The sequence below is a fragment of the Phaseolus vulgaris genome, chromosome 1, assembly GCF_051622355.1.
Source record: "Phaseolus vulgaris cultivar YP4 chromosome 1, ASM5162235v1, whole genome shotgun sequence".
Classification (NCBI taxonomy): domain Eukaryota; kingdom Viridiplantae; phylum Streptophyta; class Magnoliopsida; order Fabales; family Fabaceae; genus Phaseolus; species Phaseolus vulgaris.
In genome coordinates this window covers 50978210-50996568 of record NC_143498.1, presented here as the reverse complement: position 1 = coordinate 50996568, position 18359 = coordinate 50978210, and the positions used below count along the sequence as shown (strand labels likewise).

Sequence of the window (18359 nt, the reverse complement as noted above, 5' to 3'; positions counted from 1 at the left end):
GAATCTAGGACATTTTATGGCATCTCATGATTCCCACTTTCAACTTGATCAATCATAAACTAATACTTTATTTCTATTTTTCTTATAAATGACATCTAAAGATAGCATACAAATACCACTTTCCTTAACCATTATGATGCTTCAGGAGACTGTTTGGAAAAGAAGATAAAGCAAGGAACAAAAGAGAGGGAGAATGAGAGCCACAGAGAAGGGAGATCGTGAAATATCATTGGCATTTTTATGTAGGAAAAAGATAAAAGCTACTGTTATTTTCTCTCATAAAGCCATTAATGGGATTGTAGATATTTCTGGGCACAATATGTGGATGTGGAGTGTGTTGACTAGCTAGTAGTAAAAATGGTAAGATATGATAAAAGATTCAGAAACAAATCAATGGTGCTAAGGATTTGGATTCCCCATGTACTCCACGAAAAGTGATCAGCAACCTATTATGATTCAATCTGCTAATAATTCCATCTCTGTTTCATGATTCAAACGACTCATATTCTATATAAATTTTTTATTTTATGATTTGTGATATATCTCTTGTGACCAATTTTAAATGAGGGTGTTTTGGGACAAAATATTGTTTCTAAAAATTCTGATATAAAAAGAATACAATGCATTCCAAATAGGGTTATAATATGATATTTTTGACACTCTTACTCCATCTTATATCCACAATAAATATTAATATTAATAATAAAAAAAATTAAAAAAAAATTCTTCTTAATAAAAATACAAGTAAAATTTATAGGGGTAATATTGTTTGAAATAAACATTTTTGTTCAAAATATGTCAGTGACGTGTGTAAGAGAAAAAAATATGTTATCATGTTTTACTACAGAAGTTACTATAAATTGAATAGAAAAGACTAGTAACATTTTTATAACATACAAATTTGTCACAACATTTTCGTCTCAAAAGCTGTCACATAATGAATATGTGTCACTTAAATAATCATGACTTTGTTTTAAGTAAATAAACCAAAAAGAACATCTGTTTAAATTCGTAATATTGTCTTAAGTAAAATTTTAATCACACTTAAAGCGTAAATTTATGCACTTTAAACAATTAAACGCGTACTTTAAATGAGCGGGAAAATTATATTATTCTAATTGTAATATTTTAAAATAACTTTCTTAAAATTATATGTAATATTGATTTATTTGGTAGTTGTAGTATTTTTAAAGTGATTTTTTATTGGAAAAAAATGTCAAAAAATACGTAGAATCTTGTTGGTTTGGAACTTCTTATATATTTTCACATGGTTTTATTACGTGCCCATTTATAAGTTATTATATGTCTAGACTTTTTTATTTGAGTTTTCTTATATAGTTCCATAATTGTGAGATTTTTATAATTTTAAATGTACTTTGGGTAACTTTGTTTCTTATTAATTTCTTATAATTTCATATATCTTGGTTTAAGTAAAACTAAATTTAAGTTTAAAAATATCTCAAACTTAGATTTTAAGAAGAAAAATAATATTTAGTTTCTTAAGAAAATTTAAAAATAATACGAAGCAAACTTACATAAAAAAAATTATTTAAATTTATTAAAATATCGCAGTCATGAAAATACATAAGAAAAATCAAATAATAAATAGCAGATATTTTTCAAACTTAAACATTGGACTCCAAAGAAAATAATGTGAAAAGGTATATAAAGTTACAAAATTAAGAGGATTCCATATATTAGAATCATTTTTGTTAAGAAATTAAAAAAAATATTTACTATCATTCAATCAGTAGGGAATAAAGTCAGTCAGATTGCATTAGACATTACCCATTACAAAAAAATAAAAGAATAATCCAAAAAATTGAATTATGAAGTTATAAAAGTTCATAATTTACTCAACTTTCTAAGGATCACTTACTTGTCCCCCTTTCAAATAAGTAGGGGGTGGACCACATCAATAATTTTTTTCATGCACCATATTTAAAAAAAAATAGAAATTAAAATTAATTAGTTGAGAGATTAAATTAGAGATATTTTAGAAATTAAAAAAAAATTAATTTCTAAATTAATTTCTATTATTGATAAATAATTTCTAAATTGATATCTAATTAATAACTAATTTTTTTCTATCAAATTTAAAAATAATTGGAAATTAAAACTTTGGTAGCTAATTAGATAACAATTTAGAAACATATAAATCAATTTAAAAATATTTTTTTTAAAAAATAAATAATTTATAATTTAATCATTATAATAATTAATTATTATTTTTTTCTAAAATTAATTTTATTTAGTGATTTTTTTATAATATTTACAAAATTCATTCCATTTTCAATAAAAAAATTATAAGACACTCATAATTTGTTATACCTTAAATAACCATCACCGTCTCTTTTTTTAGAAACTACTTAATGCATTGAAATGTTTTTAATTAACATAAAAAAGTTATAATTTTGAATATATTCTCATGCAATTTATAATGAAAAAACATTTTTTTATGAACCACTCATTATTTTTAATTTAATCATGTTGCCCCATAATTACTCCGCTGACTAACGTAGTGTGGAGGGAGAGGACAGGACACATCACACGAAGCGCAAGGTAGCAAAAAGCAGTGACGCGAACAATGATACGTCAGCTATCCCAAACAGCCATTTATTTGGTATTGTGTTCTGTTTAAGTTGTTGAGTGTCTCATATTCTAACATGGTGACGTGACGTGACTAAAATTCACCAAACACCCAATCTTCATTTACTGTTATGCCCTTCTCTTCCGTTATTATATTTACGAACTTCAAAAAAATAGATAACCAATTCATAAACTTAAAAAAGGATCTTACAGAAACAATGTTTCATAAATGAATAATGAAATCTTTAAATTTATATATAGTATTTTTCAAAAGATATTTATTTTTTATTCAATTTGAATTCCATTCTCTAAGCTTAAAAAAATTCGATATATTAATTCGTCTCAATGCCATCTAATGTTGTAGTTTCTTTGAAAAAATATAATCTTTCAAATAATAATATAACAACATGACAACTTTTTGAGTAACAATATTTTGTCTAATTTAACGTTATATTAAATTTAATATTTAATTATATATAATAATATTGAAATTAATACATTGTATGAAAATATTATATTGAAACGGTTTTATTTAAAATTTGAATTAAACTGGAAATGAGAAAAATAATTAGTAAAATTGTACTTGTTTGGCCTTTATTATAAAAATAAACAACACAAAATAATCCACATTTGTTAAGTATGGTTATAAAAGGAAAGCATAGAAGGGAAATTAAGCGTTTCAAATTTGGTACTTGGCCACCTCCATCCCTCTAGCAGACGTAGACATTGTTTTCATTATCTTCTTCCTTCTTCTTCTGTTCTTTCTTTCTGTTATGAAATCAGGGTTTTGCCTGTTATATTATGCAGATTCATGGAAAACAAGAAGAGGAAGGGAAAAGACGAGGAGAAGGAAGAAGAGACGAAGATGGAGGAGTTTTACGCGCTTTTGCGGAGGTTTCGAGACGCGCGTGATCGGAGACGAAAGGAGTTGGAGGAATTGGAGAAGAGTGAGAAGAAGAGGAAAGTGGCGACAGAGCAACAGAGTGGTTGGATGCCATCATTCGAGTGGGAAGATTTCACAAACGAGGTTGAATTCAGAGGACAACCTTTGCGTTTCACAACTCCGTCATCAACGACATCTCCTTCGCCACGTCCCACTCCCAAACAACGTAAGAACGACCACCAACATCACCTGCACGATAACTCTCTCGATCTCAACCTCTCTCTCTAGATACCTGCTTCCTCTCCTCTTCCCATCTTTATTATTCTACCTCTTTTCTTCCATAATTAGTATTTTAACTATATTTATTGGAAAATGTTGGTTGAACAACCGCTTATCTCGTTCCTCCAGTGTACAACTGCACATGTGGCAAAAAAATAAATATTAAATTGTTGTTGCGGGGTCCACAATTTTTTTTTTGAAAAGGTTTAATCTTTGGTTCAAATTTCCATTAGGGTTACGATACTCTCCCTCTTTCAATTTCTTCTTCTTTTGGTGGCTGAACTCTCCCTCTTTCAATTTCTTCTTCTTTTTGGTCCTGTGGTTCACCAGTGCACCGTTCCCTCTTTGAATTTCTTCTTCGCAAAGGTCTCGTGGTTCTCCAGTGCACCGTTCCCTCTTGCAGTTTGTTGTTGTATTGGTTTCCTGTGTCGTGGTTCCGTGGTCTTGTTCTTCGTTGCCGTCGTCGACCGGTGTTTGCTCGGTGGACGCCCTCCATCTCTTTTCATGGTGGTTAGGTGATAAAGATAATATATTTTTGATTCAATTTATTATGAAGTGAAACATTGTTGTGTGATTTTGATGTTGTTGTAGAGCCTCTTTTGATTCAATTTTAGTTTGAGTTTCGTGTTGAAGGAAGTTTGAAGCTTTTCTTCCTTGAATGTTGAACTGTTGGTATTGTTGTTATTACTAGACACATTGATATAAAATTGATAAATTTTTTTCACAGTGATGAAGTTAGAGCATATAAATTGTATGTTCTAATCGTTAAACAAACGAGTTTGGTAATTGTTGGTTTAGGGTTTAGTAGGAATATGTGGTTGGGGTGGGCATGATGTGGGCAAAAAGTGCGTTAGATAAGATTTTTAGAGTCCATCAGCTTATTGAGTGTGATTGTATAAGTTGGGAGACCATGAACATTTGACATGTGCTCCATTTCCTGCATCTATTGCATGTTGAGCTTTGAGGTTGTTGTTAGTAGAGGATAATTGTTTGAAACACTTTGCAGGCAAGACTAATGGCCAATGTAAGAATATAATTCCAAAAGCCCAAATTAAAACAGTTTCATACAACTAGATTAATTGAAAATAGAACACGATAGGGTAACCTCATCATAAAAACTACACGCAAATTACTTATTACCCCAACTCTGTGTTGTGCACAGATATGTATTAGGTCTTTCATGCTGTTGACAACCTCCGAAATTTGTCACGCATTGTAGCATGTAATATATTGGTTGAGAAAATACAAAGCATAACAAATCAAAGGTTTTCTTTATAGTACTCAACATTTGACATACACTTTCAGGTATAATTTAATACCATACCTGCAAACATCTCACATATGTTTCAGAAAACCCCAAGTCATTAAGCGATTGCAACTCCAAAATCTGTGGAAGCTGGCATCATGTTGTCAATACTCTGATGCAAAATAAACATTACATTAAGCTTTGAAGCTTGAGTCCAATGTCATTGTAATTGTTTGTTACCTAGATGTGACATAGACAGTTCTAAGCAGTAAATACTTTTTAACCAATCATTGTTATAAAATGCTGAAAAACAGAGTGTGGTTGACAAAAGGGAATGAGAATATGAATTTGTAATCTATATTTAAGAAATTACCATGAGATGCTCTTAATTTTGTATAGCATGTTTGTAAAAATATGAATGTGTGACTTTGCATCTCTGTATGTATAAAACATGTTATTTCTGTGAAGCAGGGCAGCAGAGTGCAACCAAACATGCCCATGGGGTAAAATGTCATACTACAATAAGATCTTTTTGTTTCCAATTTTACGGTTAATGATTTCCAACAATACTTTTTTTCCTGTGATTTTGGCCCTAGTTATATACAGTTGGATAACCGTTCAATAAACCCAATAAATATGAAGAAACATAGTTTGCACCATATCCTTTTTGTTGAGCTGTTGTTATCCATGTATGTAGAGTTGTTTTTATCCATCTATATACCGAAATCACAGTATGCAGCATGAGTGTAGGGCAGTATCCAGTGATCACAAATTCACTCAATGGGTTTGTTGTATGTGGTGACCCTAGTAGGAATATGTGGTGACCACATTAGACTTCCTGCACAGTCCCTTTGCAAACTTATTCTGGAAATGTGAAGTGCGTGTTGGTGTTGGTTTGGTTGGGCGTGATGTTGGTAGAAAATGCGTTAGATCAGATTTTAGAGTCCATGAGTGTAAGGTAGTGTCCAGAGATCACAAATTCACTCAACTTAGGGCATTGTTGTATGTGGTGATCTTAGTAGGAATATGTGGTGACCACATTATAGTTCCTGCATAGTCCCTGTGCAAACTTATTATGTAAATGTGCAGAGCGTGTTAGTGTTGGTTGGGTTGGGCATGATGTGGGCAGAAAGTGTTATATCAGGTTTTGAGAGTCCATGAGTGTAGGGTAGCATCCAGTGATCAAAAATTCACTCAACTTAGAGGATTGCAGTATGTGGTGACCCAAGTAGGAAGATGTGGTGACCCGCATTAGACTTCTTGTACACACCCAGTGCAAACTTGTTCTGGAAATATGAAGTGCGTGTTGGTTGGGGTGGGCATTACGTGGGAAGAAAGTGTGTTAGATCAGGTCTTTAGAGGGCATGAGTGCAAGGCAGTGTCAAGTGAGCAATTATTCACTCAACTTAGAGGATTGCAGTATGAGATGACCCAAGTAGGAACATCTGGTGACCCACATTAGACTTCCTGTACAGACCCAGTGCAAACTTATTCTGGAAATGTGAAGTCCATGTTGGTTGGGGTGGGCATGATGCGGGCAGAAAGTGAGTTAGATCAGGTTTTGAGAGTCCATGAGTGAAGGGCAGTGTCCACTGATGACAAATTCACTCAACTTAGAGGATTGCAGTATGTGGTGACCCAAGTAGTAACATGTGGTGACCCACATTAGACTTCCTGTACACACCAATGCAAATTTATTTTGGAAATGTGAAGTGTGTGTTGGTTGGGGTGGATAGTCCCCCCATCAAGGTAGTCAAACAAAAACTTCCTATACAGCCAAACGGGTTAGTATTGAAATGAAAACTTTTGTTATTTTTATGCATATTCATATGTAAATATTTTTATGTGCTTTTCTTTATGTAGTTATAATTGTTAAGTATTGGTTTTGAAATATATTGAGCTGTGGAATGGTATGGTTGACTATGACGGGAAGACGATGCCTGAATACAATAACGTACGTATTTGTTCCCTTCACTAGTAGAGTACAAGTTATAAGTTTTATTCTGCACTGAAAATTGATTTTCAAAATTAATTTCAGGACGAGCTTCAAGCATTCCGTCAAGAAATGGTTTGTAATTGGGTCCTTGATGCACATAATGCAGAAAGAGAAAATGTGTTGAGGGAGTTCAACTTTCGTGGAACTTCAGAATGATGGTGGTTGAGAGTGCGTTGCATGTGAAGCTGTTTGTTCTGCAATTGTGTAGTTATTCATTACATGTTTTAGTGTATCCTAGGAGCATTCATAACTGTAGAAACATAATGGATTACATACACTTCCATTGAGTTGAACAATGTGCGAACTTTATAATGCTGAGAATTGAAGACGGATATTGTTGTACCATATGATGCAACAAACCTTCTAATTACACTTAAAATTAGTTTCCATCATTTGTAATTATGATGAGAGGTTTTTCTAGAAATGATTTTATTCGTATTCAAACCCAAAGGATCCATTAGCATGTGCCACATACTGTGGAAGGTTAATTTAACGGTCGTTCGTGGTTAAGTATGACTTCGTTCTTAGTTCGTTGGACTTAGTCAAAAAAAAGTTTTAAGTATTTACATTTGTGCATTTTGCTACACTAAAATAAGTTTAAAGTTAACAATATTAAGTTAAAGTTCAAAATTTGGCAACTTTTTTACCAAGTATTTGGGTAAAACATAAACAACTACGATCAAAGCGTGGAAGACAAAATTTCATGATACTATGCCTAAGCAACATTCCATCCAAAAATTTTCGTGCAAGCTCAAATGGACTCCCCTTCAGCACTGGCTTATTTTCGCTCAATCCAAAAAATTTCGTGTAAGCTAAAATGGACCCCTTCAGCACTTGACTATTTTCGCTCAATTCAAAAAAATTCGTGCAAGCAAAAATGGACCCCTTTAGCACTGTCCTATTTTCGCTCAATCCAAATTATTTTCGTGCAAGCTAAAATGGACCCTTTTAGCACTGTCCTATTTTCGATCAATTCAAATTATTTTCGTGCAAGCTAAAATGGACCCCTTCAACACTGCCCCGTTTTCACTCAATCCAAAAATTTTCGTGCAAGCTAAAATGGACCCCTTCAGCACTGCCCTATTTTCGATCAATCGAAACTATTTTCGTGCAAGCTAAAATTGACCCCTTTAGCACTGCCCCGTTTTCGCTCAATCCAAAAATTTTCGTGCAAACTAAAATGGACCCCTTTAGCACTGCCCTATTTTAGATCAATCTAAATTATTTTTGTGCAAGCTAAAATGGACCCATTCAGCACTGTCCCTTTTTCGCTCAATCCAAAATTTTCTTGCAAGCTCAAATGGACCCCTTCAGCACTGACCTATTTTCGCTCAATCCAAAAAATTTCGTGTAAGCTAAAATCGACCCCTTCAGCACTGCCCCGTTTTCGCTCAATCCAAAAATTTTCGTGTAAGCTAAAAGTGACTCCTTCAGCACTGGACTATTTTTGCTCAAACCAAAAATTTTCGTGCAAGCTAAAATGGACCCATTTAGCACTGCCCTATTTTAGATCAATCTAAATTATTTTTGTGCAAGCTAAAATGGACCCCTTCAGCACTGCCCCTTTTTCGCTCAATCCAAAAATTTTCGTGCAAGCTAAAATGGACCCCTTCAGCACTGACCTATTTTCGCTCAATCCAAAAAATTTCGTGTAAGCTAAAATGGACCCCTTCAGCACTGGACTATTTTCGCTCAATCCAAAAAATTTCGTGCAAGCTAAAATGGACCCCTTCAGCACTGGACTATCTTTGCTCAATCCAAAAAATTTCGTGCAAGCTAAAATGGACCCCTTCAGCACTGCCCCGTTTTCACTCAATCCAAAAAATTTCGTGCAAGCTAAAATGGACCCCTTCAGCATTGTCCTATTTTCGATCAATCCAAATTATTTTCGTGCAAGCTAAAATGGACCCCTTCAGCACTGCCCCGTTTTCGCTCAATCCAAAAATTTTCGTGCAAACTAAAATGGACCCCTTTAGCACTGCCCTATTTTAGATCAATCTAAATTATTTTTGTGCAAGCTAAAATGGACTCATTCAGCACTGTCCCTTTTTCGCTCAATCCAAAATTTTCTTGCAAGCTCAAATGGACCCCTTCAGCACTGACCTATTTTCGCTCAATCCAAAAAATTTCGTGTAAGCTAAAATCGACCCCTTCAGCACTGCCCCGTTTTCGCTCAATCCAAAAATTTTCGTGTAAGCTAAAAGTGACTCCTTCAGCACTGGACTATTTTTGCTCAAACCAAAAATTTTCGTGCAAGCTAAAATGGACCCATTTAGCACTGCCCTATTTTAGATCAATCTAAATTATTTTTGTGCAAGCTAAAATGGACCCCTTCAGCACTGCCCCTTTTTCGCTCAATCCAAAAATTTTCGTGCAAGCTAAAATGGACCCCTTCAGCACTGACCTATTTTCGCTCAATCCAAAAAATTTCGTGTAAGCTAAAATGGACCCCTTCAGCACTGGACTATTTTCGCTCAATCCAAAAAATTTCGTGCAAGCTAAAATGGACCCCTTCAGCACTGGACTATCTTTGCTCAATCCAAAAAATTTCGTGCAAGCTAAAATGGACCCCTTCAGCATTGTCCTATTTTCGATCAATCCAAATTATTTTCGTGCAAGCTAAAATGGACCCCTTCAGCACTGCCCCGTTTTCGCTCAATCCAAAATTTTTTGTGCAAGCTAAAATGGACCCCTTCAGCACTGCCCTATTTTCAGTCAATCTAAATTATTTTCATGCAAGCTAAAATGGACCCCTTCAGCACTGCCCCGTTTTCGCTCAATCCAATTTTTGTAGTAGAACCTAAAGTGGACCCCTTGAGCAGTTTACCATTTTGGACCAATCCAATTTTTTAGTAGAAGCTAAAATGCAACCATTGAGGGAAAATGCATGACTGCTAATACTACTCACATAATTGATCGATTTAGAATAAATTATCCGCATTTTCGGGATAACCATGTACACTGTAATCTTACAAAATATTTTGAATATGGTAAAAAAACTTTCATTCAAACATATACAACTAGTCATTGCATGTGGGTGGTTGAACATGTACAACAATTGTTCAATATTACATAACAAAATTGTACATGTGTCATTCATAAACTCCATCCTGAATACATTGTTCACATTCGTCAAGATTACATCCTTATGTACTCTTTCGATCCTTTCAGTTTATGCAACAAAAAAATTACTATTATACACATCTTTATTACAGGATCCAACAGGAACAGTTAGAGCAAGTGTACATGCAAAGGTGTTAAAAGATCCGGAATTTGGATCACAAATTGCAATAGGATCAGTCTTTGTGCTAAAGAATGTATTTATCTTCCATAAAACTTTTTTTTCAAATAAGTCCATTTCATATTTCATGAAATCATTAATATTGTTATAGGTAGTCATATTTAGTTCGAATCAAAGAACATTCTACCTTAATATATAACCATAAACAACATTGTTAAGGTATGTGGCTTTCATTATAACTATAGTACAGACAACTGTGCCTTTCGTTACAATATTCATGCCTATAGGTTTTAAAATTTAACATATGTACACCATCTGATTCATGCCTATAGGTTTTCAAATTTGACATATGTCCACCATCTGATGAGGAAGTTCGTTGTTCTCATCCAGTAATACGCGATCCACCGACTCTAGGTACAGTTTCAAAAATTGTCTATACTTAAAAAACAATGTCCTATATCCAATATTATAATTCACATTTCAATATTCAAAATATATTCAGATGCAAAACAATTGGAGTTATTGAATAAGAGGGAGGAAGATAGAATCTGACGTTCAAGGATGGTTTAAACTTCCACATCTTACAAACATGGCTACATGCACAATGAAGACTATTATTGTGTAATTAAGGATACAAAATTGTATTTATAATTTATAAGCACATGTTTGAACAATGCTTATTACATGTGTTAAGTGAATTTTTTGGTTACTTGTCCTTCTTAGCTTCTATGAACTTAGTTTATGTGTGTTGACACTGCCATACATTTAAATTTAAAAAATATGTTCACTTCAACCACATAAATGGAAGACAATTAAAATTAAATAAAGCTTCAAAAAGTCCAACCAAATTAGAGTTACTAAAATTACAACGTTGTTGCTAAATACATGTCTTAAATTCTCTAACCACATTACACCCAATGAAATAAACATATATCATTCTTAACAACTACTTCGTAATAAACATACTTAAGTACTAAACACGTCATGTACGATCCCTTTCAATTATGACTAACAAAATCATTTTTTCCCCTTCCATACCTAGTCCATGGTGATTTCATCACAGCCGACTTCACATGTTTCCTTGCTCTATGCTTCACTCGGGTGAATATGTTACTTTTTTCTTCTCCCCCATCTTGGTCTTCGAGTATGTCTTGCTCTTGGGGTACGTCTTACTCTTCGGGTACGTCTTCCTGTTCGGGTACATGTTGCTCTTTGGGTACACCTTGCTCATCAGATAGGCCTTGCTCTTCGTGTACACCTTGCTCTTCAGGTATGCCTTGCTCATTGGGATCGTCTTTATCATTAACGTAAGACGTCTGCACATGTTCATCAACATTGAATACGTTATTTAAAACCAAACAACAATGAAAGAACATCAATCTTTAAAAAATGAAACAATTCACACTTCATCGCCCACTACAACCAACACTCAGTCACTTCCCATTTCCAGAACAAGTTTCACTGGGTTTGTGCAGGAAGCAAGAAGTGGGTCACCACATATTCCCTGAAGGGTCACCACATACTGTCAGTCTCTAACTTTACTAAATTTTGGGGTTAATTCACAGGATCCTACTCTCACAGCCTCTAAATAACTCATTTAATCCACTTTCTCCCCACCTCGTGTTCCTCCCTAACCAACATGAACACAATTGACATTTCAAGAAAAAGTTCCCCTGCTAGGTTTGTGCAGGAACTGTGATGTGGGTCACCACATACTCCTACTGGGGTCACCACATACTGCAACCCTCTAAGTTTACTAGATTTCTGCTCACTTGTCACTGCCTTACACTCATGCCCTCTAAAGTCTTGATCTAACACACTTTATCCCCACATCATGCCCATCCCAAACCCTAAACATGAACACTCACTTCATATTTCCATAACAAGTTTCATTGGGTTTGTGCAGGAAGTAAGAAGTGGGTCACCACATATTCCCTGAAGGGTCACCATGTACTGTTAGTCTCTAACTTTACTAAATTTTGGGGTTAATTCACAGGTTCCTACTCTCATAGCCTCTAAATAACTCATTTAATCCACTTTCTCCCCATTGAAATTTCAAGAAAAAGTTCCCCAGTTAAGTTTGTGCAAGAAGTCTCATGTGGGTCACCACATACTCCTATTAGGGACACAACATACTGCAACCCTCTAAATTCAGTGAACATTGTGGTTACTTGACACTAAACTACTTTGATGGCCTATATAAAAAACCGATTTAACCCACTTTCTCCCCACCTAGTGCCCTCCCCAACCAACATCAACACTAACACTAACACTCTCCTTTTAACTTTCTTATCCATGTCAACATTACAAAATTTCCTTAAAAATTTTGGTACCTCATCAACCTAACATTCCAAACAAACACTCTGCATTATTTTTACAGTAAGACACATATTTCCAACAACAAAATATTTTCCACAAAATATCAAGTCATACTCCAGAAAAATGGGTCCCGATTTTTGGACAACTCTAAATGAGTTGCTCCACCAATCCCTTTTCTTTGTGTATCCTAACATGCTACTATGAAAAAAAATACTACAATAATAGTGAAATACAAACCCACAAAGACCCACAAAGTAAACCCAACATCAAATACGAATATACATTTATCTTAACAGTCTATACGAAAAAAATCTGTTTTGGCTCATACAAGGGTCACCACAGGACAAATAACAGGAATGACCCAACAACAAAAATCACACAACAACAAGGTTTCACTTAATAAACAAATGAAAAAAATAAATGTATTACCTTTCAAAACAGGATGTGCAAGAGGAGAACGCCACCCAACCACTGTGAAAACAGGATGTCCAAGATGACACCGCCGCCCAACCACCGTGGAAGGAGGATATCGAAGACGACACCACCGCCAAGCCACCCTGAAAATAGATGCACCTACGACGACCACGAACGCCGCTGCACATAAAGGTTGCGGAGAACTTGGAACAAATAGCTTGCGGAGAAGACGATGTGGTGGAGAAGACGATGTTGTGGAGAAGACGATGTGGTGGAGAAGACGATGTGGTGGAGAAGAAGAAACCTAATTTCAGCCCCTTTCTTAAAACCTAATTTCACATTCTACCGCACCCTAAACACTAAATTTCAGATTTTGCCTGGACCCCACAATTCAAATAAAATAATATTTATTTTGCCACGTTGGCAGTTGTATGGTGGAGCAACTCATTTAGAGTTGTCCAAAAATCGGGACCCATATTTATTTTATTTTTTAATTTAAAGTATTATTATATTATTATAATGAGTTGTGAAATGAATGCATTTACTTTTACTGTTTAAAGCACGGCATTTGTTTTCACATTCTTAAACTAGGTGAGTTAGAAACCGACATAGAATAACAATTGCTTTCTTTTCTTTTCCTTTTATTCTTTCTTTGTAAAAAAAAACAAAAACACGAGAGGTATCGTATTAGTTTATAGTTTAAAAATTTAAATTTTATGCAATTTCATTTAAAGTGGTTCGGATTGAAGCAATTTTTCAATTTTAGATCTACTTTTATTTTTCTAAATATTTTATGATTTTGATGAAGAAATTATAGTTGAGGATTACAAGTTATCAAAGAAGTTTTCTATGGTTAAATTAAAATCAGGTTTTATGATATTGATTTCTTCAAGTAATTTAATTGTTTTTTTGTGCGTGCACCTTTTTATGAGTAATATTAATCATCCTTGTTACTATTTCATCTGCAATGGAATTTCCAGATTAAAATTTTATTTACAGTATATTGTGTCACGAGGTAAATTATTTTTTTTAAATAAAAGCTTTCATATCACGTGTGATGAGGTAAATTAAAGATTTATAAACAAACATATTTTTCATTAGAGATCTCAATTATCCTAAATTTTTAACATAATTTTCGTTAATAATTATCACATCTTAGAATTCACGGGAATATAATTTTTTATTATTATTTCAGAGATAAATTTTAAACATTTATTTGTGCATGTTTCACTAAAAACATCCAATAAATTCATCATATTTCTCGTGAGTACCCAAAAATACGTTCGAAAGAATACATTTTCCAATCGTGTTAAAGCTTTGAGCCCTTCATAATTGAAATTCAACTTTGTTTTTTTTTTTTCTGTCTCTTTATATTTTATTTCTACTATATTTTTTATATCAAATAGTCTAATGGGAGAAAATGTTTTTTTACGTAATTTATATATTAAAATTCTACCAAATTTAATCCCACCTCAAAATCTTTATTAATTTGGATAAGCCTCTTTTCAAGTCACATGTACTTATCTTTTATTTAGTTTATAATGTATCACAATCTTCATTCAATAAACTTCATAGAGAAATTTGTTTAAAATGAGTTTTTATTTTATAGAGTTTGTTACTTTTAAGTGTAGTAATAATAATTTAACAAACAAGTTTATTTTGTACAATAGACATTATTAACTTATCTATTAAATCATAATGCTATCTATGAAAATTATTTATTGTACATATTGTATATAGGAACCCTTAATTAAATATTTAAAATATGTATTAAAATAACAGAGAAAATATAATTTACACTATCAACAAATATAAAACCATCATATATAAGTTGTATAAGATGATTATTATAAAAATGAACAAATTTCTCATAAGTCATAATTTATGATGAAATAATAATATAAAACTGTATCTACCATTTATGCAAACGAAATTTATACTTAAGTTTGTTTAAAATTAAAAAAAAAAAACAGTGATTGATAAGGAAGTGAATTTGTGATGAGAAATTGAGAAACTTTGGAGTTGGTGGTTACAAAAACCGCAGGACCCATATAGCAGTCAATTCCTCATTTATGGTTCTTATCTCTTTATGTAAGATTTTTTGTTTTTAAAATTTATAACTTAGAAATATTATAATTATAATTATTTACACAGATGTGTTTAGTTATAAATTTAGAAAAAGATTAAAACAAAATATAATGGAATTAGAATAGATGGTTGCAAATAAAATTGTCTAAAGTGTGGTGAATTGGAGAGAAAGAGACTGAAAAGAAATCCACGTCTGAATCACTATCATGTGTTGGTAGTGTTTTGCTGCATTTATTCATGTTTATGAATTATTAGTTTTTCCTTTAATGAGGGATTTTATTATTTTGATGACAGATCATTGGAAAGAGAGGGAAGAATTTAATCATTTCATTTATATCGCTTTCCTTCTACATTAGCCTTTTCCTCCTCTTTTATAGGGATTTGCTTGTGATTTATTTATATATTATAATTTGTTTTTCATATTCTCATCCTATTGTATGATTAACATCATTATTATTAGCAAAACACAAAACACAAGTTTTGTTCCAATATGTATGTATTCACATATTTTATTTTATTATTTATATAATTTGTGTTTAATATTAAAAATCGAATAATAAATATTATATATATATATATATATATCTATTATATATTTAATAAGATTTATAAAATTAAATTCATTAATTAATATATAAATGAGAAATTATAATATTTTAATAATTTTAGTGTCATTATTAACATTTGAACAAATACAAATATATGATTGCATCATTTTTTATTGATAATCTTTTTTCTTTACCTAAAAAGTCAATTGAAATAAATAAATACTCTTGTTTCTATTTCATCTTTGTGTTTCCTTCTCTGGGTTTTCTTTACTCATATGGATTAATGACTTCTACACCTTCTATCCAAGAAACATGAAAACAAAATAAAAACATGTAAATAAATAAGCTTAATAAAATATTTATCACTTTTTAGTTTTAAAGGCTTAAAATATTATCTTTAAAAATAGAAAAGAAGTAATGAATAATTATTTTTTATAAAACAATCATTTTAGTGCTTTTGATAAGAAAAAAAATAACATTTGAGTCTTTAATAAAAAGAGAAAAAAAGGATTTTTGGGAAAAATGGTGAAGAAATAGCAACAGACACCATGTGTATATCTGAAACACATAAAACAAAATGTGGTTAAGTTATGAATATATTTTTTTAGAAACTTATTCATTTGAGAGTGAAGGGAACAAAGTAAGTGTGTGAGGGGAATTGGAGAAGAGAGCTAGTTAGATGAAGAGTCATTCAACTTAATTCAACCAAAAGATCAAACTTCATGTGCTTATGACGACAATGGTAAACCTATACAAAATTCTATTTGCAAAAACACAATGCATGTAAAGAAGATGGAACAATTGGAACAAAACAAAAAAAAAATAGAAAAAAAGGAGAATGAGCTCTAAAATAGAAGAGAAAGAGAAAAAAAAAAGTGAGAAAGCATGTGTCTCTAAGAGAAAACTATGTGAGAGAGGGTGAAGTTTGAGATACATTAATATTGTAACTAATCAGTTTAAGGACAATTAAGAGAGAGAGAAGTGAGAAGTTTTGATAGAGAGAAAAGTGTGATATTTTTAATAAAGAGGAAAGTGAAAAGTTTTTAAGAAAGTTACATTTTGTTTTCAAATTATAAAATTAGAAAGATGAGAGTGAATACCAAAAAAAATGATATGAATATCCAAAATAACAAAAAACTCATATTATATATTTCTAAGATAATAAAATAAAATATTGACATAAGAATAAAATAGAAAAATAAATGTATATACCAAAATAACTATTATGAAGATCTTTATATATTAATATAGATTAAATAAAAACTATATGTTTGATTGTAAGTTGGATACATGCATTTGTCCATTTTTTTACAGTTTTATATTTATACAATAACTATGATGTGTTAGGGTGGACAATATGTTTGACCCGAAATGCATTTCTTTCTTCAATCCCACCCGTGCTAATTGTGTTATTAGTAAAGATTTCAAGATATATGAAGGTGCAGAAGGAAAGCATGGGCTGCAAAAAGAAATCTCCCAAAATGAATTGGAATTGGAAGCCACAACAAATGGGTTGGATTACGAAAATCTTTTCATTGTGTTTTGTGTCTTGTGCCATTTCTTTCTACACCCCATAGTTAAAAGATAAAATTGTCTCACCGTCACCACCCCTGTCTTATGTCATCCTTATTTATGTACTGTATCATGAATAAATTTAAGAAAGAAAGTGTTTTAAATTATATAATTTGAAAGACTTCTGAATTACACAATTCAAAAGTTCTTTTTTATAATAAATTGATTTTTTATATTGTGTAATCTATTTTTTTTTTCATGCAAAAAATTGATTTTAGAATTTCATAATCCATAAGCTAAAATAATTAGTTGAAAATTTAGAATTTGACTTCAATATTTTAGGTAAATATTTACCAAATGTTTTTCTTACAAAGATTCTAGTGAAACAAACTAGGTCTAAACATTATACCTTTTAGCAGCTTCTTCAAGGCCTCAGTTTCCACATTCTATAACAATAACGCTTCTTTCTTTATTTTAAAAAAGAGCACTTGAAATTACAATTTTTAAATTTTTGAATAACCTAGGCCCATCTGAGAGCCCGGCCCAAAATAAATTGAAGGCCTAATAAGGTATCATGTTAGAAAATAATCTAATGAAAAAAATGGAGAAAGTAAGGATAATAATAATACTATTATCCTATGTTTAATGTTCTGTTACAACTTTAATAATATTTGAGTAATTGAATCCCTCACATTTATACTTAAAATATCTTGTTATTTTATCAATTTAATGTCCAAAGTGAGTTACATTTTTAATGATTTAGTGCATGGACTAAAATTTATAAATTTAAATTTGACTAAACTTCTTGTAAATTGAGTTTGCAAAAATAGCTCTTCTTACTCCTCATTTTCAAGACAAAACTCAGTTTATAATTGGATTTAAATAAAACTAAACCAGATAAATTTTCAATTTTAATTTCTTAACGTTAGTTGGGTTTCCTACTAAACCAAACACGTCACATGCCTTTGTCTATAATTTAAAAAAAAATGTTTTTAATTCTTATGCTATGTGATTTGAATGTATATTTTATTGCTAAACATTTTTTTTTATAAAATTCATTTATATCTTACTAATAATTTTTTTTACAGCAGTTACTAAGAGAAAACAATATTTTGCTCATTTCGTTCCAAAAACAGCTGGTCACATCAGTTCCATATAATTCTGGCACATGACTTTATTTATTTTTATTTAAATTTCAAAGTTATTTTATGTGATCACAAGTGCTGTATAACATGAATTTTATA

General features: G+C 31.7%; 1 protein-coding gene across 1 annotated transcript; it reads left to right on the top strand.

Annotated features, from left to right (window-relative positions):
• The first annotated feature begins 3188 nt into the window (after nt 1–3188).
• LOC137814815 (systemic acquired resistance (SAR) regulator protein NIMIN-1-like protein) lies at nt 3189–3887 on the top strand. Its single transcript, XM_090293431.1, has 2 exons — nt 3189–3308; nt 3397–3887. The coding sequence occupies exon 2, from the start codon at nt 3401–3403 to the stop codon at nt 3758–3760; it is 360 nt and encodes a 119-aa protein (XP_090149557.1). The 5' UTR covers nt 3189–3308; nt 3397–3400; the 3' UTR covers nt 3761–3887.
• Nucleotides 3888–18359: the final 14472 nt, after the last annotated feature.

What these genes read in the sequence shown, in the direction of transcription:
- LOC137814815 (XM_090293431.1), top strand. Translation starts at nt 3,401, where the DNA reads ATGGAAAACAAGAAGAGGAAGGGAAAAGACGAGGAGAAGGAAGAAGAG.